Source organism: Podarcis cretensis (genome assembly GCF_951804945.1).
Source record: "Podarcis cretensis genome assembly, chromosome: 8".
Lineage (NCBI taxonomy): Eukaryota > Metazoa > Chordata > Lepidosauria > Squamata > Lacertidae > Podarcis > Podarcis cretensis.
In genome coordinates, this window is record NC_137177.1 from 53115908 (window position 1) to 53140685 (window position 24778).

At 45.7% G+C, this 24778-nt stretch overlaps 2 protein-coding genes across 2 annotated transcripts in view; both read left to right on the forward strand.

Moving 5' to 3' along the window:
• Positions 1–11189, forward strand: part of SPG7 (SPG7 matrix AAA peptidase subunit, paraplegin) — a 33120-nt gene extending 21931 nt beyond the window's left edge. Inside the window, exons 10-17 of the mRNA XM_079988555.1 lie at positions 576–700; positions 3162–3264; positions 5535–5645; positions 6387–6502; positions 6637–6793; positions 7018–7181; positions 8005–8082; positions 9103–11189. Of these exons, the coding sequence (XP_079844681.1) occupies positions 576–700; positions 3162–3264; positions 5535–5645; positions 6387–6502; positions 6637–6793; positions 7018–7181; positions 8005–8082; positions 9103–9312 (1064 nt within the window). The 3' untranslated portion in view covers positions 9313–11189. The remainder of the gene's footprint in view (positions 1–575; positions 701–3161; positions 3265–5534; positions 5646–6386; positions 6503–6636; positions 6794–7017; positions 7182–8004; positions 8083–9102) is intronic.
• Positions 11190–13454: 2265 nt separating this feature from the next.
• Positions 13455–20363, forward strand: RPL13 (ribosomal protein L13). Its single transcript, XM_079988556.1, has 6 exons — positions 13455–13553; positions 15404–15521; positions 16489–16630; positions 17442–17615; positions 18474–18530; positions 20164–20363. Exons 2-6 carry the CDS (start codon positions 15418–15420, stop codon positions 20320–20322), a joined length of 636 nt encoding a protein of 211 aa, XP_079844682.1. The 5' UTR covers positions 13455–13553; positions 15404–15417; the 3' UTR covers positions 20323–20363.
• The last annotated feature ends 4415 nt before the right edge of the window (positions 20364–24778 follow it).

A 24778-nucleotide genomic window follows, 5' to 3' on the forward strand; every position in this document is an offset into this window, starting at 1 on the left:
CCTGTGTAGCTTTGTATTTGGCTGGCTGCATTGCCCCACAGCTGTGGTCATGCCATTTAAAGATGGCAGTTCTGCCAAATGCATGCTGCCGCTAAAATGTTATCTTCAGTATACTGACAACTGCTAGAATGCAAACTGTCAACATAATTGTGAGAGAAGTTGCATCAATGGATTAACAAATAAGTTGTATGAATGCTGGTCACATTTGAGTCTAGCGGGCTTCAGTGTCTTCTGCAATTCAGGGATTGGAATTGTAAGGAGAGGACAATTAAAAATATATATTTCTGTGTGTTCTTAGTAGTATAAAATGTGCAATAAACCATTTAAAGGAGGAAATTGTGTCCAGATCTCTAGCGTTCTGGCATTTATATAATCCACATGAGTCAATTTTCGCTAGATAGGTCCACGAGCACCTGCTTGATTGCAGCCTCTTCTTTCCCCGCCCATGACCTTGCATATTAAAGCATGTTTGTGTACATTTGACCTCTCATGCAGGGAAATATCTCTCTCTGGAGCTTCTTGCACAGGTGGCACATTCCATTCACTTCTGTTCTTCACATTTTTCTCTGTTGCAGGCATGGGGACCACCGATCATGTCATAGTGCTAGCATCCACCAACCGGGCAGATATCTTGGACAATGCTCTCATGAGACCTGGGAGGCTTGACCGCCACATTTTTATTGATCTGCCTACTCTGCAGGTATTATTTGGACCCACCTCTGCTGTGACTCTTGGATTCTGTGGTTAAGGTATTGGGCAGTAGCAGAGGCTAGGCAGTGGATTGTGGACACTTGTCTTCTTTAGTATTTGACTCACAATTGGTGCACTCAGTCCCAGGAACTGGATTCACTCCATTGTTGGTTATCTGCTATAAGGGTGTTTCTGTCACTTCCTGTTGGAGCTCTAGCAGAATCTCGGCTTTGTGAATGGTGCGTTCAAATTGCAGGCCTACATGAGCTCAGTAAACCTATAAAACCAGGTCTGCTGGGTTTATGTTGACCCACAATTGGAAGAGCACGAACCATAAAGTTCAGTAGTCAGTGTCAATCGGACAGTCAGGAACTATGAGGATTTCCACACAAATTTACTTAAAACAACAACAACAACAACGTTTGTGCTAAGAAAAGGAACTGGTTACGCGAGAGGCACCTTTTGGGAGTACTCCAGTAATAGTTCTCAGAACATGACCCTTGTGCCTTTGCTGTGGTGCTTTTAAGCAAAGGACCAAATGCTTTCAATCAGATTTGTGTGTGTAGATGGATGCAGAATCACACAGTATGAATTTGTGCATTTAGAACTCTTAAGGCAGGCTTGGCCTGACTTCAGTCTTGCGTGGTCTGCTTTTTAAAAAAACACACACAACTGAAATCTCTGTGATCCAAGCATGTCTTTTTTAAAAACAAACAAACAAACAAACCCCACAGAGCTTAAAATAGCACCCTGCTTGCATCCCTAGGTATTTGACTGCTAGCCAGGTAGAAAAGAGTCTTGCGTGTTTCCAGAAGACATTTGGGGCTTCTTGTGATCTCAGTAGGCAGAGTTAAGTGCACTCAGTGGGAAGCATAGAAAACGGCCCAAAGAAAAGGAACCTCCTTGTCCTCCTCCTCCTCCATTAATCCTATGTAAGGTTTCCTTTTCTCCCCACTGCCCTCCCCGGAACAGCTCATAAATGGCTGCATCCGCTTGGGCGGTAAGCAGGACCTGAATTGAGATGAGGGTTTTCCTTTTTAAATAGCACCAGCATCCCCTCCTCCCATCTGGGGCTTCGCTATCCTCCTGCTCCTCCAGGTTTTCGCTTAAAATACCTCAAATGCCTGATACGATCTGGCACCGGAAAAGTGAGCTGTGCAGCTGCCTTGAAGGAGGAAGGAGAAGGAAATCCTGGCAGCTGAGCCCACTGCTTTAATCAGGACCGCCTGGACCAGCTGAATGAGTCACTTGCTGGCCTGTAGCCAGCTAGATCTGGCCCCCTCACCCCAATTGCAAATTGCCTCTCTTCATTCAAGGAGAGGGGAGCATCTGCAAAGCCCCAATTCTCTCTCCCTCTCCCTCTGTCTGTCTCCCCCCACCCCACCCCCCCGCCCGCTCAGTCATGCGAGTGCTGTGATGATAGAAACATTAAGGAATAAATCAAAATTAATAGGAGGGGGGGTATAGCAAGAGGAATGACCTTTGGAGGGAAGAGCCAATGACTTCTTGCAATGACTTCTTTACATCTGTCCTGCATTTGAAAGCAGCCCTGGAAATATCCAGAGCCTGGAAAGATAGGCAAGCAAGAGAGACTCTGCCCCCTGGTGGTTTTGCCTTGTAATAATCATGGCTTTGCCAAGCCTGACATCTTCCGTTGAGTAGAGATTCCTTCTTTCAGAAATCCTGCTTCTGAAGCAGCAGCAACCCCAAATGCATGGTGAGCCTTGTTGGGGTGGCAATCTACTCCAGCTCCTCTTCAGGCCTCTCCCAAAAGGCATCTTGATTTGAGCCTACAACAGGGGTAGCAGCCCTGCCTCATATTGCTGGTCTGCAACTTGCGTCATGACCATTGGCTGTGCTGGCTGAGGCTGGCAGGAACATCTGGAGGGCACTCTGTTCACTACCACTTGCCTACAGTGTGTATTTTCAATAGAAACTACTCAGGTTCTGTGGGGCAGCGTGCATTTTTCTACACACACGGGCACACAGGCTTTTAAAAATGCTTTAAAACATCTAATATTTTTAGACTATGTTGTGGACTCCTGTCCTTTTGCCTTGCCACTTCTCTCTCATTTCAGTTGCTTTATCCCAAGCTAAGGAAGGATGCACAGTGTTCTCAAGCCAAAGCCCACGTCCTAGTGAGGCTACCCACTACGCCACACTGGCTCCAATAGTTTTTGGATGGTTTATGCATGTTTTGACATAGGGATGCTAGCAATCTTCTGTAAAGTCTAGAGAAGCAGTTGCAGGGGTGGATGAAGGTCTACCTGGTCCATCATTCTTTGCAAGAATAAGTAATAAACAAATAAGAATAAATAAGCAGGAAGGCTGTGAACCTGGGACTCCCTTCTACCCAACCTTCTGCTTTTAGAGGACAAGGTGATGTCAGCACCTTCCTTTCTTCTGATGCCCATTTGTGCCCTTCAGTATCCGCTGCGCCATGCAAAACTGCTCTGTCTTGTTCCTTGCAGGAGAGGCGGGAGATCTTTGAGCAGCACCTGAAGGGCCTGAAGCTGTCTCAGGCTGGCACTTTTTATTCCCAGCGCTTGGCTGAGCTCACTCCGGGGTTCAGTGGTATGTAAGAGCAGCTGTTTGTCTGGTTTTCCTTTGTTTTGTTGTTGTTGCTGTTTGCATCCAGCCACATGTTAGCAATCTCTGTAGCGCACTTTAGTCATGTATGGCTTGGCTACCTTCCACCCGGCTGCTTCCTTCCAATGCTGCTGCGTGTGATGTGAAAGAAAAGAGGGCCAAAGGGCCCCCCCCCCCCAGTGCTGTAGTTATGCTGGATGGAAATTGACACACAGACTAGTACCTAGACTGGTTGTGCTAAATCCATGAATTGGCCAGTTTTCCAGCATTTATGTTAGTTTTTCTTCCAATAGAGGTAGTAAAAAACAATTCGTGCTTGGCGTGTGTGACCCAGATTTTTGTGGGGTTGGAGCTGCTGCTTCTGGTTGTGCCTGCTGGAAACTTAGTAGCTGGAAAATCAGTGCAATTATCTGGGGAAATGTTTCTGCAGTCTAAAATATTTTAACTGAGCAGTTCAGCATTGGATTAGCTTGAGAGAAATGGGTAGGACATTCCTGCTTTCCTGAGCCTCTCGTCCATCTCCGAGCTCAGAACAAAGCTGTGAATTTCCTGTTTGTGGAGTATCCTCTGTGAGTTCCCCGCTGGTGGCCCCCGCTCTGCCTCTTCCGTGATTCCTTTGAGCAGCCCCCACACCACCCACATGCTCAAAACTCAGAACAGATGTGCCTTCTCCTCCCTGGAGAAACTTGTGTGATTGTGGTCAGAAGAGCCCCAGCGGGCAATGCCAAGCCCAGGCCACCCTCTCCTAAGCCCAGCTTGAGACGGCGCTTGATTAACTCATTGCTGTCCACCATGAAGCCTCTCCTTGAGGGTCACCTTGTGGTTTTGAATCTAGCATACAGAGCACAACAGTGAGAGGCTTGCAAGATCCTGCTTCTTTCTGCTTTGCATAACAGCCCCTTCCCCCCCCTCACTTCCTGATTCTCCCTCCTTTGTACTCTGCTTTTTAAAAACTCTTATTTGCAGAACAACTTTTTTTATCACAGTAAAATGCGACAAAGGGAAGCTGATTGAAAAGAAATTCATAGAAAGCACTAATGGTTGCCAGTAGTACCCCTAAAAAGTTGTAGCAACATTCTTGACAACAGGAAGTCCAGTTCAGGGTAAATAACAAATCAGAGTTAGAGATCAAGCATGTTACATAGCCAGAGTGATAAAAACGGGATATATTGTGCCAACAACTACATAATAAATACACCGTTAAACCTTTCAAGCCTGGAATGTCGGCTCTGCCTCTCATTACCTTGACTAAAACAAAACAATCTCGTTTTTTAAAATATGTCATAGAAGCAGCTTAAAGATGCAGCTCTGTCAGATACTAGAAATGCCCACACTTTATCAAGCAATGCTACTGAGGTTTGATACTGTTCTGTGATTTAGGAAAAAAAAGTTGCCACTGTAAACAGGTGGGCTACAAGAGTCGAAGCAGGTACACATAGCTTCTTTACATAACCTAACAATGCCACAGGGATGTAATGTGGGGGCATTGCATGTAATGGATTTGAAAAGTTGCAGAATCTTAACCCCAAATGAGCAACATTTTAGGGCATCACATTCAGGTATTGAAGAGGAATCTCTTGATGCAAGTGGAGAGCAGTTAACATTCAGGTGGCATCAGACATCAGGCAAGGTGGTGCCAGCACCTCAAAGGCTGCACTGTTTCATCTTCCTTTCTTGCAACCTAAGAAAAACTGGTGACTAAAGACAGGAGGACGTTGTTGCTATTATTATTGTTATTAAAATTGTATACCAGCCTCCCTAAGGAGCCTAGGTTGGCAGACACACAAACAAAGCATTAAAAAAATGCTCCAGTATAGACACAGACAGGGAAAAGCCTCCACTTAAAAGGCTTGTTGGAAGAGGAAGGTCTTCAGTTGAGTATAACTGGTCCCAACCTGGGATTTGGGAGGATGGTACATCATTCTCAGGGTCCAACTGGTCATATTTTGAGGTGTTGGGAAGGAAATTTCATCCCTTCCTCATAATGGCAAGTGGTGACTTGGGCAATTTCTTCCCCTACTCCTTCCGTGTTGGTGTTACAGGTTGGCTTGTTTGCTTGATTCCCCTGGAGTCACTACCTACCCTTCAGGTGCATCCTTGGGTGCAGCGTACTGTACCATTTTTATACACCCTCTTTGAGTTTTTCCATGGAGGATCATTGCTTTGGAGAGCATGTTGGGCTTGATAGTTACCTGCTCTGTTCCCGCTCTCTGATCCCAAGAAAACCCAATGAGTGCGTGTTGCTCTATCTACAGGAGCAGACATAGCCAACATCTGTAATGAGGCCGCTCTCCATGCAGCAAGGGAGGGGCATAAGTCCATCGACACATTCAATTTTGAGTATGCCGTGGAGAGAGTCATTGCAGGTAAGGTTTCTTTTTGGGTGACATGTTGGTCAGTTTTCTTCAGTCTACGGTAAAGTGTCACATGATAAAGGGTTTTGCCATCATCGCCAGTTTAACACAGCCAAGCTGCCAGTGGACAGCTGCAGGGTGGAGGAGCATAAATGGAGTGGTGTGAATCAGGTCTGCTTAATTACAGACCACGAAGAAGCCTCTCTGTTTGGGTGTATATGTTTTACAATACCTCGGCTTTGCTGGCCTTAATGGGGGCTTTCCATGTATTGTTAGGGTCTTGCTTTGTGCATAGCCACAATCTCTGAAGACTGCCTGGTGAGTGGCAGGAGATTTTTTTGTGTTGATTTTTATCAAGGGATGCATTGCTGGAATCCAACCTTTGCATATATATTTCAGCAATTGCCTTCTCCAGGGAGAAATCTTAAGGGCTTGTCCTATCCTACATGGACCATTTATTTGGATACACTCCTGTAGGGCCAGAGTTAACAGACTGTTTAAAAGTGGTATCAGGGTCTGAAGGGTGAATTGACAGACCTGTGTTATTGCAACTATCAATGCAATAAAGGATTGTTGCTGGCTCTCTTAGGCCTTGGGTCATGACTGTGGAGAGTTCTCTGACTTACAGCTGAGTGATAGTGCATAAGGGGTAGAGAAAGCCTTTTCCCTTCTCAGCCTTGCAGATTAAAATAGTGGTGCACCTTAGTAGCATATCCTGGGAAATGGAATTTATGTCCTCCATCTGCCCCACAGGGACCGCTAAAAAGAGCAAAATCCTGTCGCCAGAGGAGCGGAGAGTTGTGGCATTTCATGAGTCAGGTCACACACTTGTAGGCTGGCTGTTGGAGCACACAGAGGCAGCGATGAAGGTAGATTTGCTCTGCCCTGAGCTTGGGACATGGGACATGGTAATCAAGAGCAGCTGATGCCTCTTGAACTCATTCTCTGCAAGACAAGTTGGACCTCTCCTTTTTTCTTTTCTTCCCTTCCCACTATCTCACAGGTTTCCATCGCTCCTCGCACCAATGCTGCCTTGGGCTTCACCCAGATCCTGCCAAAGGACCAATACCTCCTTACCAAGGACCAGCTCTTTGAGCGGATGTGCATGGCCCTGGGAGGGAGAGTTTCAGAAGCCATCACCTTTAATAAAGTCACTACAGGTGAGGAAGCCAAATATGTGCTTCATCTTGTTGACCTCCTGTCTTTCAGTGGTGCTGCAGGCTTCTCTTTGTTAAATGTCCTTCCACTGTGCTTGAGCAATGAAGCCAATGAGCTTGCATAGACATTCTTTCCCCCCCCCCCAGAATAGGAGGGGGGTATCTTGACACTTCTGATGCATGTAGCACCAGCCCTTAAGTTCTTTTTTATCCATTGCTTACTCCAGGGGCACAAGATGACCTGAGAAAGGTCACCAAGATAGCATATTCAATGGTGAAGCAATATGGGATGGTGCCCAGTGTTGGATACTTGTCCTTCCCAGAAAAGGAAAGTACCCCAGGGATAGGACGTCGTCCCTTCAGCCACGGACTCCAGCAAATTATGGACCATGTAAGTTCTCTTCATGGATATAAAGCTCCAACAAAAATGCTTGCCTGTTCACAGGTTTTAAAGGGCCCTGAAGCAGAGCCATTTTGTTATGTTGCAGTTTCCCAGGGAGAATAAGGCTAATCATCTGAGACTGTAACCACTAGCCCAGAGGAATTCACAGTGTGAATGCCACTTTTCGAAGGAGAGGGCTTTGTTGCCCAAGTTGGCTTGCCTTGACCCTTGTAAACAGGATGCAAACAAGATTAGCTTGGCACTGCAAAGTGTGTGTGGTTATGGAGTAGGAAGGAGGCAAACCGCCAATCCTGAAGTCTAGCTGAACACCATCCCATGTCTTCCCATACATTTTTGTTGCTGCTAGCAGCATCTTTGCTGTGCTTTTCAGTTGCTTCAAGGGTTCTAGTCTTGGATAGGTCCCAGTCCTAAGGGGATGATGCTAGTAGAATTCTAAACCAATAAAGACCCACAGCTTATTAAGTCACTGCCTTCCTTCCCCAAAGTGGTCCCACACAATAAAAGCTGCTCATTGAATTGTCTTAGGGCAAGTGCTAGAAAAAGATTAGGACTAATCACTTGAAGGAAGCATATAAACAGAACTGGAGAGGAGTAGTTAGGCTGAACATTGCCTAGTCCTACTTTAAATGTGAGATGTGCCATCACACTCTGCACCCAACCAAGCTGTTCTTTACCTATGAGCTGTTCTTCATTAGGATCTCTGGGGCTCTATGTCTTTGCTGAAGGGGTATGAACTGCAGCTCAGAATCTTCATCTCTCTTGGCTCAGCCTTGTTGCTATAACTCCTCCTCTGGTTTTGTTTCCCTTCTAGGAAGCAAAGATGCTGGTGGCCCAAGCCTACAGGCGCACAGAGAAACTGCTGTTAGAGAATCGGGACAAACTGAAAGCAGTAAGGCTTGCAGAACACCAGAGGGATTCAGATTGAATTGGGGGTGGGGGTGACTGGGAAGCGGGGGTGATCCAGACTCAGAACCCTGCTCTGCTGTTGAAAGTTCAGTGGCTGGCCATGGGCAAGTTGCTTCTCTTTAGCCTAGCTACAGGGTAGCTTGTGAGGCTTCAAAAAGTGCTTTGAGCAACTTGGCAGGGGAGGACTGGTTTTTTAAAAACAAGGTAGCAGCTACTCTGCTGAGAGCCAACTAAGAGAACAAAATGGACCATGGCTAAGATGATTCCTCTGCAGAGTCTTAGATACTGTTTTACTTGCCACTTGCATTGGGAAGCACGGCAGCCCTTTTCCTTGGCTGATAGTGGCAAGAAGCAGTGGGTTGTGGCGCATTTCAGCTCCTTGTGATGCCAGGAATGTGAAGGGAGAAACTCCTAGAGCTGAGGGTAGGAGGCCTGATTTAATATTCCTCAAATGGCCCCACATGTGCACCTTTGTCCCTTTCTTTGTACATTCACACCATTGCCATACTCTTTTCTTTCGTAGCTACATACACAATACTTCTCTTAATAGTTATCTTTGCTCTATGCAATGGCACCTGGCATGGGAGAAGAGAGGTGTATGTAGAATGCAAGTTCTTTCCTGCATGTGATAAACTCCTCAAACTGTTGCTTCCTTTTAAGATCAAGGGGGGGGGGGAGGAAAAAAAGGAATCCTTTGAATGGAATGTGGTGTCCTAAAGCAGGTGCAGGAAACCTGTGGCGCTCCAAATGTGGTTGGATTACAACACCCATCATCCCTGACTTTTGGCTATGCTGGCTTCAGGGACTGATGGGAGTTGGAGTCCAGCAACGTCTGAAAGGTCTTAGGTTTCCATCCCTGTCCTTGAGAGTGCTTTCCTTGAGGTGAGTTGGTCCTTCAGCCAGTGGATGGGTGAGCCCCAGTGTATCCTATTTCCATGCTTAGGTTTCTCTGGCCTGTGTGTGCATGCAAATGCTTACCATCTGTCACCTTTTCTGTGTCTAGCTGGCCGATGCCCTGCTGGAGAAAGAAGTCATCAACTACGACGACATAGAAGCCTTGATTGGGCCTCCTCCACATGGGCCCAAGAAAATGATTAGCCCTCAGAGCTGGATTGAGGCCGAGAGGGACAAACAAGATATGGGAGATGAAGAGGCACCTCAGTCACCCCAGAGCCGAGAGGAGGAGGAAGAGTTTGACCAGAGACCAGTTTGACAATGGCCAAGTGAGAGAAGGGACTGAGCAGCTTCCTTTCTGAACTAGAGGCGCAAAGAGAGTTATTTCATGCCTGTGTGTAGGCTGCTCTGCTCATATTTTGTGATGGGCTGCGAGCAGGGTTCAGCTTCCCCTGCTCTAAAAATGATCAAGCTGTGGTTGATGTATGTTCATGGGCTCATCAAGGCTCATTGGGAAGGGTCCCAGTGCCTCTGGGTCACCAGGTTAGTTATGGGAATGTGTGTGGTCAGTCTGGGCAGAACCAGCCATTGTGTCACAGTCCTCCCACAAAAGCAGCTGCTGTGCTCTGCTTCATCTTTTTTTTTCTGGTGCCACACACTGCAACCCTCCTTTGACATGATAGCAATAGCTGTATCACTAGCACCCGGAGTTTAATGCTTCTCCCTAGAACCAACAACACAAATATTTCCCTGATTTTTACGCATGTCTCTTGAGGTGTAGAAAGTCTGATATGGACAATGGAGATGTAGATTTCCTTTGACCTATGTCACCATGCCACAAAGATATAGGTCCTTTGACCTATGTAACTCTGGCCACAAAGATAGGGGCAGGCACAACCTCTGAATGCTGGTGGGGCTCCCTGGAGTGACTTGGAAGGGAGAGAGAATCCTCAAGCCTTTCGGAGAGTACTCTGGCTGGCTGGTAGCTTCTGGTTCTTACACACAGGCCTTTAGACTGAATGTGTCTCTAAAGCAGCTTGTAACAGGAGTTGGGTGGGGGGAGGGATAGACAGTTTCCTGCTGTACAATAACAGCTGAAGAAGGGAGGTGGAGTGGAGAGAGAAAAGGACTAGCTGTATTTTCAAACACACTCCATAGATTATTTCCATGAGGACTATTGTCTGTATCCTTATACAACCCTTGTCCAGATTTTCCTCCACTCCTGCCAATATTTAATTGGCAGTTCTCAAAACTGCCTCTTTTCTGAGACTACACTCATGCATAGATGGGATGAGCGTGCACACATTTGCACTCTGAATTGCCTCAACGTGAGGGGAGTTTGCTCTTTAGAACTGCGGCTATCAAAATCCCTGGAGATATGATCCTCCTGAATATGTCTTTCAACATGTGATATTGCACTACGACATAAAAGAAAACCAAGCATTTCAGCACTGGTCTGTAAGCAGTCCCTTTCTCCATCTCCCCCAGTGGGCCTTGAAAGAAAAGTCATTGGTGATCTGTGTGTACCACCTAGTGGTCTATTGACATATTTGTACCAAATTGCTGTATATCTGTGACAATATCTGTGAGGCAATATGCCAAGTTTCTGAATCACAGTGGCAGTAATTTAGCCCATTTCCCTCCAAGAGGGAGCCAGACTCGCCAGACTCACTGGCAGTAGCTAAGCTTTAGCACAAGGGTGCTTAATGCTTTGGCTCATGGAATTGCAGAGATGAAAGGGATCCCAAGGGCCATCTAGTCCAGCCCCCTGCAATGCAATGCAGGGATGTTAGCTAAATCATACATGACAGATGGCCATCTCGCATCTGCTTAAAAACCTCCATCTATAGTGGCATCATATTTAAAGAAATTCAGGAGCAAGAAAGTCATGTTAAATTTAATTGTGCTTGGTCTTGGCATCTGAAATGGTTGGTATGTTTTTCCAGTTGGGTATTTCTCAAGAAAATGAATTTGAAAATTGTTCAATTGAAGAAGTTGTCATTGGAGGAGGGATGGTGAGAGAGCCACAAGTGTTCCCCACCTTGATTTTTCCACTTTTCTTATCTTTCCAAGAGTTCCTGCTCAATGTATTTATAAACCATGACCTAGCACAAACTGCAATAAATCTCTGTCATCTCAGCTGCTTGTACCTTTGCCATCTATTAAAAAATGAAATAAACTTTTACAGAACTCAAATACCACTCACTAGTCATTTATCGTCATTCTCAATGGGCATGAGTCATCATTTAAACTGTTCTATTACTGCAAATACAATCTATGACATTAATACGTGCCATTTTCAGTATATGCAACTCACTGTAGTCTGTTCAATGAAGTGCAGTGTGTTCCCTTGCTTAAAATGCCGCTAGTGGGGAGTCTCCTATACCTGATGCGATAAAAAATTCTCATTGGCCAAGCTATGCCAGTGCTCAATAGTGCCTGGCTGTTGGGGAGCAGGATGCTGAACTATCTTTATCAGATCCTACAGAGCTTTTCTTAAGTGTGTCACAGTGTTATTTGGGCTACAATGTTATGCATGCACTATCGCTTGTAAGCCCTTTTAAGCTCAGTAAGACTTTGGATATCCATGCATCAGTTCAGTCTACTGTAGGCTCAGGTTACTGCAGCTGCTATCCGTGACATTAATATGTGTCATTTTCAACATGTACAATTCACTGCAGCCTGTTCCTTTTTAGTGGCAATGGGGGAGAATCTCCTAGATTTGCTCCAACAGAGAACCTTATTGGCCTCAGTTAAGGCAGTGCTCATAGTGCCTGGCCACTGGGGAGCAAGGTATTGAACTCTGATTTATCAGATCCTGCAGAACTTTTATAAAGTTTGTCACAATGCAATTGGGGTTACAATTCTAAGGACATTAGAACAGCATGCTGGATTTTGTCCAGAATTCTGTATTCTGAGTGGCTAACCAGATGCCAATGGGACACCAGTAAGCAGGACTTGCGCACTATAAAAGTGGAATGTTGGGTTTCCTGTGTAACGAGCACATTTATTCAGAAATAGAAGGGGACTTGCAAAGCCTGCAGTTCTCTTCATTACTTTCATGGCTGGTCTCAGAAAAAACCTTGCCAGTTTCAGACAACCCTGAAAGGCAAACTGGCACACCGAGGGGGGTGGCAGCCATCTGACAGCATTATCCAGCCACCTTCTGCCTGGCAACTTCGTCCCTCACTTCAGCCTGCCAACTTCCACTGGCTTCCACCCATGAATATCCACTAGTTCATGCATTCACCCTGTGCCAGGAGGGCAGCGTCCAGAACCCCCTGAATGCACTCAGACACACACCATTCACCTCAACCAGTTTACATCCACAAACATCAGCCTGCTGCAGCCTTTCAACATCCACTGGCTTCTGACTGCATACATCACCAGCTTCCACTCAGCAAACCTGCCAACTTCCACCAGGTCCATCACCAGACATCAGTCAGCTGCTGCTTTCTGTCTGCCACTTCACCTCCATGTGGAAGGAGGTCACCCAGTGCTGAATGATACAGCTGTTGCCTACTATGTTCTCTTCAGGAAGGTTTATGCCTTGGTTCTCCCCTTGGCCCACCTTTATATCCAGTCATTGGTTATGTGCTTTTGGGACATGGGTGGTGCTGTGATCTAAACTACTCAGCCTCTTGGGCTTCCAATCAAGTCGTCAGTGGTTCAAATCTGAGCAACGGGGTGAGCTCCTGTTGCTCTGTCCCAGCTCCTGCCAACCTAGCAGTTCGAAAGCAAGCCAGTGCAAGTAGATAAACAGGTAGCACTGTGGTGGGAAGGTAAATGACATTTCCGTGTGCTCTGGCACTCATCATGGTCCTCCATCCGCCAGTAGCAGTTTAGTCATGCTGGTCACACGACCCGGAAAGCTGTCTGTGGACAAACGTCAGCTCCCTTGGCCTGAAAAGCGAGATGAGCACCGCAACCCCATAGTCACCTTTGACTGGACTTAACCATCCAGGGGTCCTTTACATTACCTTTTTCTACCTTTGCTTTTGTGGGAGGTGAGTTCTTGTGCTTTTGAGCCAACCCAGGCAGTAGCTGGTGAGGCATCATCATCACCTCCCCACCCCTCACAATGGTGAGTGCAGTTTCAGCAGTAGTTTGTTCCTTTGCATTACCTATTGCCTCGTGCTGATACCAAGGAAAGACACATTATAAACTTGTGGGGAGAGGGGCATTTTTCAGCCCAATGGCTGCATTTCCCTCTGGCCAACCTTCAGGGACTACATCCCGATTGGTCAAATGCCAAACGGAAAGGAACAGTAAATGTGACTCTTTGAATAGGAGACTCCCTTCCCGCGCCCCTCCATCCATTACGAGCCGGCAGAATTGAACGGCCGCGGTACCTTTAAGACGGGCGCCATCTTTGTTACTGGCAAGACAATGTGTTGGACATAGCGGCTGACGCCAGTGAGGGTAATTCCCTCTCCCTGATTGGCCACGGACGGAGCGTTTCGCGTTTCCTGAACCGGGTCACGCACGGCGGCTTAGATATCCCAGAGTTCCTGGCGAGAGTTCTTTCTTTTTCCGGCTGGCCATTTTCTCTCCCGGCAGGTGAGTTCTCGTGCTGGGGGAGGCCTGGTTGGCTATCCGCCTTCATCCGTCGCCTGCGCGGGGATGGGCGACTCCGGGGGCGGTTCTAGAGGGTCTTGTGGACGTTACGGAAAGGTTATGGGGTCCCGGTGGGGAGACTGATGGGTTCTTGCCTGGTTGTTAGAGGCCATCCTTTGCGCTCCACTGAGCTTCTAGATCTGCCTCGTTATTTAGAAAGGCCCAGCCAGAGCACAAAAGTTGAGCACACAGGCTTTGCACGCAGGCGGGCCCAAGCCCAGCCTCTGGCGCTTCGGTTAGGATGGCTAGCGGCCTTCGAGGGGCTGATGTCACCAGAGCATCCAGTGGTGGGTAAGTGAAGCCAGCGTCCCAGGGGCACCCGTAGCTCATTCATATATCGTGGTACCAGGTTCTGTATCTGGCCAATAATTACTGCACCAATCAATAGGATTTGTAGCCCGGTTAGTCAAGCCACAGCTACAGTATTTCGGAGTGATATTGGCTAGTGAAGAACGACCTATTACAACTCAACTGTAGTAGTTTTGGCCAAAATGTAATGTCCTGAAGAAGTGCAGGGCATTTGTTTTGCTGGGTGCTTTCGTGTTCATTGAGGATTTTATTGTTGACTCTGCAGAAATGGTTTCCCCTTTATGGGATTTAGTCAAGTGTCGCTCCCTCAGCCTGTAAAGCGAGATGAGCGCCGCAACCCCAGAGTCGTCTGCGACTGGACTTAGCTGTCAGGGGTCCTTTACCTTTACCATTGTATCCCTGAATGCTAACGAGCTTTTGAACGTTTTAAACAAGCAGTTTTAAAGCCACCAGCTTTTTCTTATTCATAGTGAAATAAACCATTTTTCTTAAGCTTAGCAGGGTTTGAGTCAGCATGAGGTAGGTTCCTGTGTGGGGATGGAGTCTAGTCTAGTGGGTGTAACACAGACTTTGCCTGCAGAAGGCCACAGGTTTAAGCTCTTGGATAGCAGGACGAGGAAGACTTTGAAGAGCCACAGCCAGCCAGATCAGTCAGTACAGTATTGGGCTCAGTGGAGCAATGTGCAGAATCTGAATGAAGGCAGCCTTGTAAGTTTGGCTGGGGTGACCCCATATTTTACCATTCTGATAGGGCATTGGCAAGAGGCTCCAAGTTAGATCTTTAGTATCATTAAAAAAAATGAAGTCTGTGTATCCTTCATACAATGTGACGAGTCAGTCGCATTCAGAAGGAGACATTACTTTTAATAGGCAGTATGGGGTTGAGGGATAAGACAAGAGTGAGGGGAGGAAAGGGGGGGGGGAAGAGATATTTAGTATCTTGAATGCCTTGCTAGAGAAGACTCAGTACTAGTCTGAACTAATAGCCTGATTCTATACATCAGTTTCATTTGTAAGGGAGGGCCCCATAGTTCAGCAGGAGTACATGTAGAAGGTTCATTCTCTGGGATCTCCTGTTGAAGGGTTTTGAACCTTGAAGGGCTGCTGCCAATCACTGTAGCCAGGACCAGCCAAAATTAAGCAAGTAGATAGCTCCTTATGTTATTGTAAGGTCTCTTGCAGAAGAGATTCTGCAGTGATGCATGTTTGATATTTTTAAACAGAGAGTGGGATCATAGCTCTTCCTAATATTACTAGTAAAAGTTTTCCTGCATTATAACTGCATTCTGCCTGCAAGTTTCCAACCTTTGGCACAATTAGGAATCCAAATGCTAGGTTTCCTTTGGGCTTAGAAGGGCATGACATTATGTGTCTCCAGTATACTTCACAGAACTGTTGCAAGGATAAATAATATTTTGTATGCTGAAAAGAGATGTTAAAATGGAAATCATAAGGAGTCTAATCCATACTGTGTGTATCCTCAGGGACATAAGGAGCCATGGCGCCCAGCCGGAATGGCATGATCTTGAATCCCCACTTTCACAAAGACTGGCAAAGACGAGTAGCCACATGGTTTAATCAGCCTGCTAGGAAGATCCGCAGGTGAGGTCTGCTGAGCCCCTTGCATTTTATGTTCTTTGTGTCCGGTGCTCGGCTAACATACAGCTGTCTGGATAATGCAAAAGGCAAGCAAGTGTGAGCCTTGCCATTTTTGGCTTTCTGCAAGACACTTGTTCAGTTCTGCAGCCAGATGATGAAAATTCTCCGGAATCGCTGTACCACATTGATGACCCTTTGAACCCATATAAGCTGATGGCTGTAGCTTTTTTTATTTCTATCTACTCAGTTAAAGGATTGAAAACGGAACCGTCTATATCTTAATGCCTCTGGTGTTACTGCATTTTAAATACTGTCTGTAGTTCTGGTTTCCACATCTCAAAAATGATATTGTTCAGCTGGAAAAGGTGCAGAGAAGGGCAACCAAAATGATTAAGGGGTTGGAGCAACTCCTATAAGGAAAAGTTAAATTTGCAACTTGTAGTTTGTGGTGGGGGCAAAGGTGAGTAAAGAGGGACATAAGAGGCATAAAAGTATGCATGATTTGGAAAAAAGAAGTCGTGTTTTTTCTCACATAATACTAGAATTCCAGGTCTTCTAGTAAAGCATACAAAAGGAGCATAGCTTCACACATCACATTGCTCAAACTATGGAATTCATTTGCACAAGAGTGGTGCTAGGATTTGAAGAAATCGTGGAAGCTAGTGATGTCTAGTTCTGCCTCCACAGTCAGAGGCAGTATGCTTCTGAATACCAGCTGCTAGGAATTACATGAAGCAGTTGCACTGGGGACCTGCTTGCAGGCTTCTTTTAGGTGTCTGATTGGCCAGGTTGCTGGACTAAGTGGGTCTTTGGTCTGATCCAGCAGGACTTCTTTTGTTCTTATGCTTTCCTTATGCTTCCTTCCCTTGCAACCAATCCCAAGTTTATCTGTAAGGGGAGCTCAGTAAGGGTTATATTTGGAGAGACAACAGGTTTAACATAGCCCTTTTGTACTTCTTTCTCCACCCAGGAGGAAGACCCGTCAGGCGAAGGCCCGTCGTATTGCTCCACGTCCGGTATCTGGACCAATCAGGCCAATTGTGAGGTGCCCCACTGTACGATACCACACAAAAGTCCGTGCTGGTAGAGGCTTCAGCTTGGAGGAGCTGAGAGTAAGTGAAAAAGCATAGGTGTCTCTTAACACATGAGTGCCTGCCTCTGAAATACAGGTTGTTTTGGCTTGTGGCATATGATATGTGAGCTAAGATATATAGGAATCTGATGTGTTTTGTACAATGGTTGGTGGGGCTTCCATATAACCAAAAAACTTCATTGAATCAGATATCTTGGAGGATTAGTTTTTGTATTTATAGTGGAAGTTCTTGAATTAAACAGATGGAGAGTTTTATAGCAATAGTATAGCTAATCCCTGTTCCTTCAGAGTGGGTTATACGAGGATCTTTAGGCAGTTAAAAGTTAAAACCCACACCCTTCTGTTGTCTGTTTCTAATTGCTTAAAGGACAAGAGTTTAGCCTTACACATTTTTATTCAGTATTTTGGTGGAGATTTCTTTTTAGGTACTGGAGAAAAATTGTTTGGCCAGGTACATTAGCATCCTACCAGAAGGTCTCTCTTTGTTGCCCCTGCAAGCCACTTGCCATTTCTTTGAGAGCCTTTCAATCAGATGATGGCACTGTCCCTGGAATCTTACGTTTTGAAGCTTTCCTTCTCTTTGTAAAAAAAAATTATTAAAGAGTTTCAAAACAAATATTTTGTTAATACATTAACAGAAAAACAAAGAAAACATAGGGCAACAACAATTTTTGAAAACATTGCTATACTATTATATAAAGTATCAATATTGTTAAGTAGACAAGTAAGAAGTTTTCCAGCTGATGACTGTTCTGCCTCCATAGCAGGTACAGGGCTGGCAACGTACAAGTTGCTTTTACTTGTGGCTTAGGTTAATATGCTTTCCCTAGATGGCTGGCATCAACAAGAAGTTTGCCCAGACAATTGGTATCTCAGTGGACCCCAGGCGCCGGAACAGGTCAACAGAAGCCCTGCAGGCAAATGTGCAGCGGCTGAAGGAATACCGCTCTAAGATCATTCTCTTTCCCCGGAAACCTTCTGCCCCTAAGAAGGGCGACAGCGCAGTAAGTATATAGGGGAGAATTTCAGGGGAAGTAGGTGTTGCAGGAGAAGGGAGCTTTACTTCTAATAAGTCTAGTGGGGCGGAAGCTGTGCTGCAAAGCACACTATAAAACTCCCAAGGACACAACTTCCAAGGAGTACTTGATTATGAGTGGGGCACAAAAAAGCTTGCATCCAGTATAAGAGGCAGAAACGCTACCTACTTTCCATTGCTGGTGGTCACATGCTACTTCAGCCACAACATCACAAGTTTGTTCCAATACAGCCACCCAAAGACAAGGCCACCCCCACCCCCTCACCACCAAGGAAATGTAACAAGCAAATAGATAGATAACCCCCACAAGTGACGCTGACACAAAACCACTAAGTAGAAGCATTACCACCCCACTCCCCACCCCTCCCCTCCCCCTCTTTTCTTCCCAGCCCAATACTGCATGCAACACAACAAATGAAACTGATCTGTAGAAAACGCAGCTTGAGAAAAGAGAGGATGCACGTATATTTGTAAACTAAGAAATCTTTAATAAAAATTATTTTTTAAAAAAGTTTGTTCCAGGGCCCTCTTCCTTAGTTGCTATGATTCTCAAAGTGTGTACATACGTCTTTAAAGACCTTGCAGTTACCTGTATTGGGGAGAGAGCAGAAGTGTTGAGGAAAAGTGAGATGACAGCAAAACTGGGAATTTTGGTATTCTTCGTTTTCAACTCTGCCTAGCCTTGCCCCTACAGTAAGATTTTTAGAGGCTCCCTCAGCACTTGTATGACATAATCCAAGCTAGGGTTTTTTTTCTTGCTGTCCAAAAAAGGGGGAGGTGGAATAAATAGTTAAGTTAATTCCTGAACATTTTCTTCTCTCCACAGGCTGAAGAGCTCAAGATGGCCACACAGCTCTCTGGACCAGTTATGCCCATCAAAAATGTAAGTGACTTTCTTAGATCTTTCCTCTGAAATTTATAGACATTGTAATGGGAAATTTCCTGCTTCCAACATGGTTTCTTGAGAGTGGTTGTGTTTCTTGAGTGTCAGATGATGTTCTGTGATCTAACAAAAAGGAGCAGCTTCGATGTTGTGTTGGCTACTTCTCATTCATTCAAACATAGTTGTGTCCTTGGAATCTTGCAAAACACAAGTTTGCAATCAATATTGAAAGTTGTTTGGTTTTTCGAGTAAGTCGTACATGAAATCTGAACAAGTGAATGGTAGTTGTGATGCTACTGAATTTCTAACAGAAATGGAATATTAAAAAAGAAGCAATCAAGTAGGTGGTTAGCCTTGTGGAGTCCTGCTTGGGATCGGTCTCTTCTAAAGTCCTTACTTCTCACAGTGCCTCTGGGAAGCACAGCAGCAGCAGGGCATAAAGAAAACAGCCCTCTCTGCTCTTGCTTGTCCTTCAGCAAGAGGTACTCAGTGCTGTATTTCTGGATATGGGCGTTCAATTTATTTATTTTTGTTTTGTTTTATTATTGAAATAAGGTGACTGCCCTGGAAATCCAGTATCTTGAGGGGCAGTATGTAAATGTAAAATAAACTAGTATACAACTACAGCTAGAAGCCACTGACTGTCTCCTACTACATGAATTTGTCTCATCTCCTTTGAAAGCCACCTAATCCAGTGGCTATTGTCACACCTTGTGGCAGTGGGTTCCACAAGTTAGTCATTGAGTAGAAAAGGACTTCTTGTCTATTCCTCTTGTCTATCTTGAACCTACAGCCAGTCAGTTTAATCGGGTGACCCATGAGCTCTAGAATTATGAAAGAGGGAAGGTAGCTACTATGCTTCTTCCCACCCCCTGAAAAGTCCCAAATATTTTAGTCTTCTCTCATAACAGAAGATGGGTCATGTTGGTTGCCTTTCCTGACTCTTACGTCCTTTTTGAGACTGACTGGCCATAACTGTTCCTCTTATTCCAAAAGTGGATATCCTCTATGTTTATATTGAAGGCCTTATGCTGCTGACCATCTTCATTTTCAGTCCCTCTATTTGATTACTAGATTCTGCTACTGATGATTTTGGCAATGATTTTTTCCTGTGCCTGGACTAGCCATGAGGGTTCCAACTCCACTGTCAGTATGTCTCTGAACTCTAGTTGCTCAGAATCAAGTGAGGGAGGGTGCCGTTATGCTTAGGTTTTCCTTGTGGGCTTTACATTAGGGCATCCGGTTGGCCGCTGTGAGAACAAGATGCATGACTAAATGGGACATTGGCCTGATCCAGCAGGCTCTTCTGGTGTTCTGAGTGCTGCTACAGCAAGGGGCTGGGTCTGCCTCCATAGTACATATTTTGAGCACATTTTGTCCCAAAAAGAATTCTGGGCACTGCAGTTTGTTGAGGGTTGCTAGGAATTGTAACTCTCTGGGGGATAAACTCCGCTGCCCAGAATTCTTTGAAGGAATGAATGCGATTTGGGTGTTCTTTAAAGGTAAACTGTATATATAGCCTGTGACTTAAAAGTGTTAGACTGAGCCATAGTGTGGGTGAATATTGAATCAGAAATGGGAAGAAAGCAGCAGCTTTTTGGTGTGTGCCCTGATTGTCTGGTTCTTTCCTTAGGTCTACAAAAAAGAGAAAGCCCGGGTTATATCGGAGGAAGAGAAGAATTTCAAGGCTTTTGCCAGCCTGCGCATGGCCCGGGCAAATGCTCGGCTCTTTGGCATCCGGGCTAAGCGAGCCAAGGAAGCAGCAGAGCAGGATGTGGAAAAGAAGAAATAAACTCTTTGTTCGGAGCACCTCAATAAAGGATAGATTTGGAACTTTGTGGTGCTTATCTTAGAGATGTGGGGAAGAGCAACATGGGCTGGGAATCCTGGCACTTGAACATAGCCCCTTTGCTATCTCCATCTCATGCCCACTCATTTTTTGTGGGCGCTCCAGTAGTTTGGCAAGGAGGCTGGTACATCTTGGGTTTTCAGTATTGAAGCAGCCTGGGGAATGGAAGGCAGTGCTAGTTGGATCCCATTTTATATTTTTAACCCCCTGGTTGGGGGATGAAAGGGGCGACCTACTATTCCTTGCTCTCTTAGGTTCCCTTTTGGCAGATACAGAGCTGGGTAATTTGGGTATTTAGTAGAACAGAAGGTGATAAATGTATGGGGAAGAGCCATAGCTCAGTGGTAGAGCATCAGGCTTTGGATGTAGAGCGTCCCAGTTCAAGCCCCTGTAGGGCTGGGAATGTTGCCCATCTGAAACTCCAGAGAGCTGCTGCCTGTCAGTGCAGACATTACCAAGCTAGATGAACCAATGCTCTGACTTGGTACAAGATGGCTTCTTAAATTTTTTACACTGAATCTTGCAAGGGATTCACCAGAGATACCTGATTCTTACCACAGTGCCATTTCAGTGTCAACTCCTTACTTGATTAATGTAGACCAGGTGTGGTGTTTTCTGAGAGCAAAAGTGAGCTGAGCTGAAGTGAAGACCAAACAAGCCACCAGAGAATCAGATGCAGTTATTTTCCAGGAATGCATTTTCCAATAATGTACTCTTTACTGTGGATGAGCTGCCTTTTCACCTCCACTGCATCCCATTGAGGAAATGAATGAGAAGTACTTAGTCGATTAATAGAAGCTGGGCTTGGTTGATCACTCAGCTCTGCTGGAAAAATTGAGTGTGTGCTTAATGTGAAGTGCAGAGGATCCTATTTACAATAACTAGAGGGTGTCTATGGGAGTGGATGGGAACCACAAGTCTGGTTTAGTTTTACTAGCCAAGCCATGAATTTAGCGTTGCCACTTATCTACCCATCCCCATAGGTCATATGGAGATGAGATTAATTCTCTTGACATGCTACAGATCTGGAGCAGGTAAAGTTACAAATCCCCCTCATGCTTCATCAGTCCATTCTGTGAAATTTTGTGGACACAGAGCAGGTAGGCGTCACATGTTGCTCTGAAGAAGGGCAGACTTGGGAATGGGGTATAGGTGTATGCACACATTAGTTGGCATCCTCCTGTCTCTAGAGACGATGGAGTGTGCCTTCGGGGGTGAAGTCAAACCACTATGTTTGGCACTGAAGTGACCCCTGGGGCACAAGCCTGGACAGTATGTGTGGGCTGCCCAGATGACAAGATCCAGCAATACACCTGGCACCAGCTTGACAGGAAGGAGGTGTACTAGATGCCATCCAACCATTTTGGGGATTCAGTTCCAGATTTTTGTAGGGTTTGCTCCTTAGCCTTTTTTCCCTGAAGATATTCCACAAAGCTGCAGAAGTTTAGGACCAGAGTTTTCCTTGATGAGCTACCTTCACAGGTTGACATGACCCATCTGCTCCTCGCTTTCCTGTGCAGTGTGTGCAGGAACCACCTTTTTGACTGTTGGATCCACTATTAGTTTTGTTCACTCAATCCACCGGAGCCTGTCTTTGCGTGCAGAGAAAGTCCCTAACTTTCTGAGGGTTTGAGACCCATCAGCTGCCCTCATCTGGTTTAGCTGGCCAGTTGAAACTGTTCCTGGGGTATTGTCACTCTTGCATGCTGACAGCTGCTATAGGTGAGAGCTGAGTGCATGGTGGGGACTGAAGGTGGACAAACTACTCCAGAAGGAGCACGATGTGTCACCTACCAGAGGTACTGCCCCTCCCTTTATGCTCCATGCACTCCATGTGTGCATTGCTCCAATAGTGTATTTGGGAGGACACAATTGCATCTCTTGTTCGGCTCGGAGACTTCACAGCTTGGAGTGGTGCTTTTTGTTCTGCAGTGGGAGCTTGCACATGAAGTCTCTGCACTGTTTGAAATCCTGCCAAACTTTAAGTGTGGTTTCGTCCAACCTCTTCATACTAGGCTTGCAAGTGATGGATGGAAGCTGAGGAAATCTAAAGTCAACCCATTTCTAAGTACAGGTTCAGTCCTCTGTGTCTCCACATATGATCATGTATCAGGTGCTGGGGGTTACAGTAACTGCTTGACAGTCCAGGACAGCCATTGCAAATCTGCTTCATGCAACTGAGAAAATGGCCCATTAATGCTTGTGCCAAAATAACTGATTTCATATGTGGCTATCACATTTCTTGTTTTGACCACCATGAGAGAATTCATTAACAAGTCTAATAAATCTGCCTCTCAAAGCCCGTGCCAGTGCCCTGGAGGCTCTTCTTTTTTGAAGAGGGAGGGGTGCACATCTGGAGTATCCATCCCTTGGCTGAGTTAACTAACCCAAAGGAGAAATCCTCTCCACGGCATTTTTTTCAAAGAGAGACATGCAGGTACATGTTGGTTCCACTTGGTGGCAGTAAGCCCTCAATTTAGCAGTAAGTTTAACACTCAAGTTGTTGAAAGTAACAGAGTTTTGATTCCAGGATTTCCTCTTTACATCCTATAACCCACGTGGAAGTACCCTGGAGACTCCTGTCTTGAGGAGCTGACCTTTGTGATTAGATTTGATCTCTCCTTTGGTACCTTTCCTTCACTCCCTGCCTCTTTAGTTTCTCAGCTCAGCTTCAGAAGGGTAATTAATGACCAGGGCCATCTGACTCAAGATGCCACAAGGTGGCAGTGCAGAAACTAGACTTTGTTTAGGTATCACTTTCCCCAGTGCTTCACAAGGTGAGTTGTTGCAGTTGCTGAAATTCTTCTTTCTTTGCAATACCTATTGAGAGAGTGAGAAATGGAATCATAGAGTTGGAAGGGACCATGAGGGTCATCTAGTGCACTGTCTGCAATGCAAGAATCTTTTGCCCAACATGGGGTTCAAACCCATGATCCCAGGATTAAGAATCTCATACTCTTATGTCTCCGTGGTGACTCTTTTGGCTCATTGCTTCTAACATGGAAGAGCTGCTACCATATATATATATATATATATATATATATATATATATATATAATACATAGTGCTTCAGAGTAGTTGAGGCACGCTTTATCTACCATCTCAATAATTGCAACAACCCTGCATGGTAGATGGTCATTTCTATATTCCGAATGTGGATGGCAGTCTGAGAACCGGTGACTTCCTGATTCACTGCTCAGCCTTAAAACTTTTGGGAAAAACAAAGGGTTTGGGGAAAGCCCATAGCACAATGGCAGGACATCTGCATGACCTGCAGAAGATCCCAAGTTCAATGCCCAGCAAGATTGATCCATGGGTCTGACTCCATATCATGCAGCTTCCTGTGTTCCTAAGGCTAGGCCATGGGCCCCTCCAGCACGTAGGGTAAGAGATTCAATGAATGAAAAGGCCATTTTTGAAAGGCAGGGCTGCACTAGATCAATCCATCTGAGCTGTTCCACAATAAAAGAGCAAGAGAAGAGCAGAAAAGATGAGACATTGGCACTAGCCAATCTGACCTTTGCATAAATCTCCTTGGCCTGTGAATACCTCTGCATCTTTCTCTTCTCCTCCACCCTCACTCTACTCTTTACATTTAATATCGTTTATTTGTTTTCGTTATTTTTAAAATTATAAACCCCCTTGGGTGCCTTGACAAAAATGTGGTAAAGAAATACAATTAAATGCCCCTGCGTGCTGCCGTGGCTGGATCCTTCCTCCATTCTAGAAGGAACTTAATTTCTGTGGAGACCAGGACATCAGAGCTCCTTGGACAATGAAGTTTAGCATGCCTTCTACTCTATCAAGCAAATTTCAAGGGAAACTCTGTGTTCCAGAGACTTCACCAGGAAGCAGCCAGCATTGCAAATTGTTCTCATTAGAGGCAGGAAATGCTGCCCGCTTTGCGTGTTCAGCCAGCGCAGCTTCTCTTTTGCTGGGCTCTGGTCCTAGGCAGACTCTTGGGCACCTGCCAGGGCTGGGAGCACAGATGGGAAGGGGCTACTCTGAGTAATGTTCCTGCTTTGCAGAAGCCGCTGCCTCCGAGTGCAGGCAGTAACTTCCGTCCTAGCGCATGCGGCAACGAGCGCTGCCCTTTCCATGCGCATTGTGACGCATGGCCTCGCACAAGACAAAATGTTGGCAGTGCCTGGCAGGTGGAAGGGTGATGCTTTCTTTGCCAGTGGTCCAAGGTGTTTCTCAGATCATGGGATGCCCTTTTCAGTTTCCTCTGGGTTCTATTTCCTGCTCCCCTACCCGGTCCTCACCATACGGCTCTGCTTTTATCAGTCTACTTGTTCCCCATGTTTGGTGCCCAGCAGCGAAAATGAGAAGGCAGCAGTCAGGTTCAGAGGGTCAGGTAAGGACGTAAGAGGAACCCTTCCAGATCAGACTTCAGGCT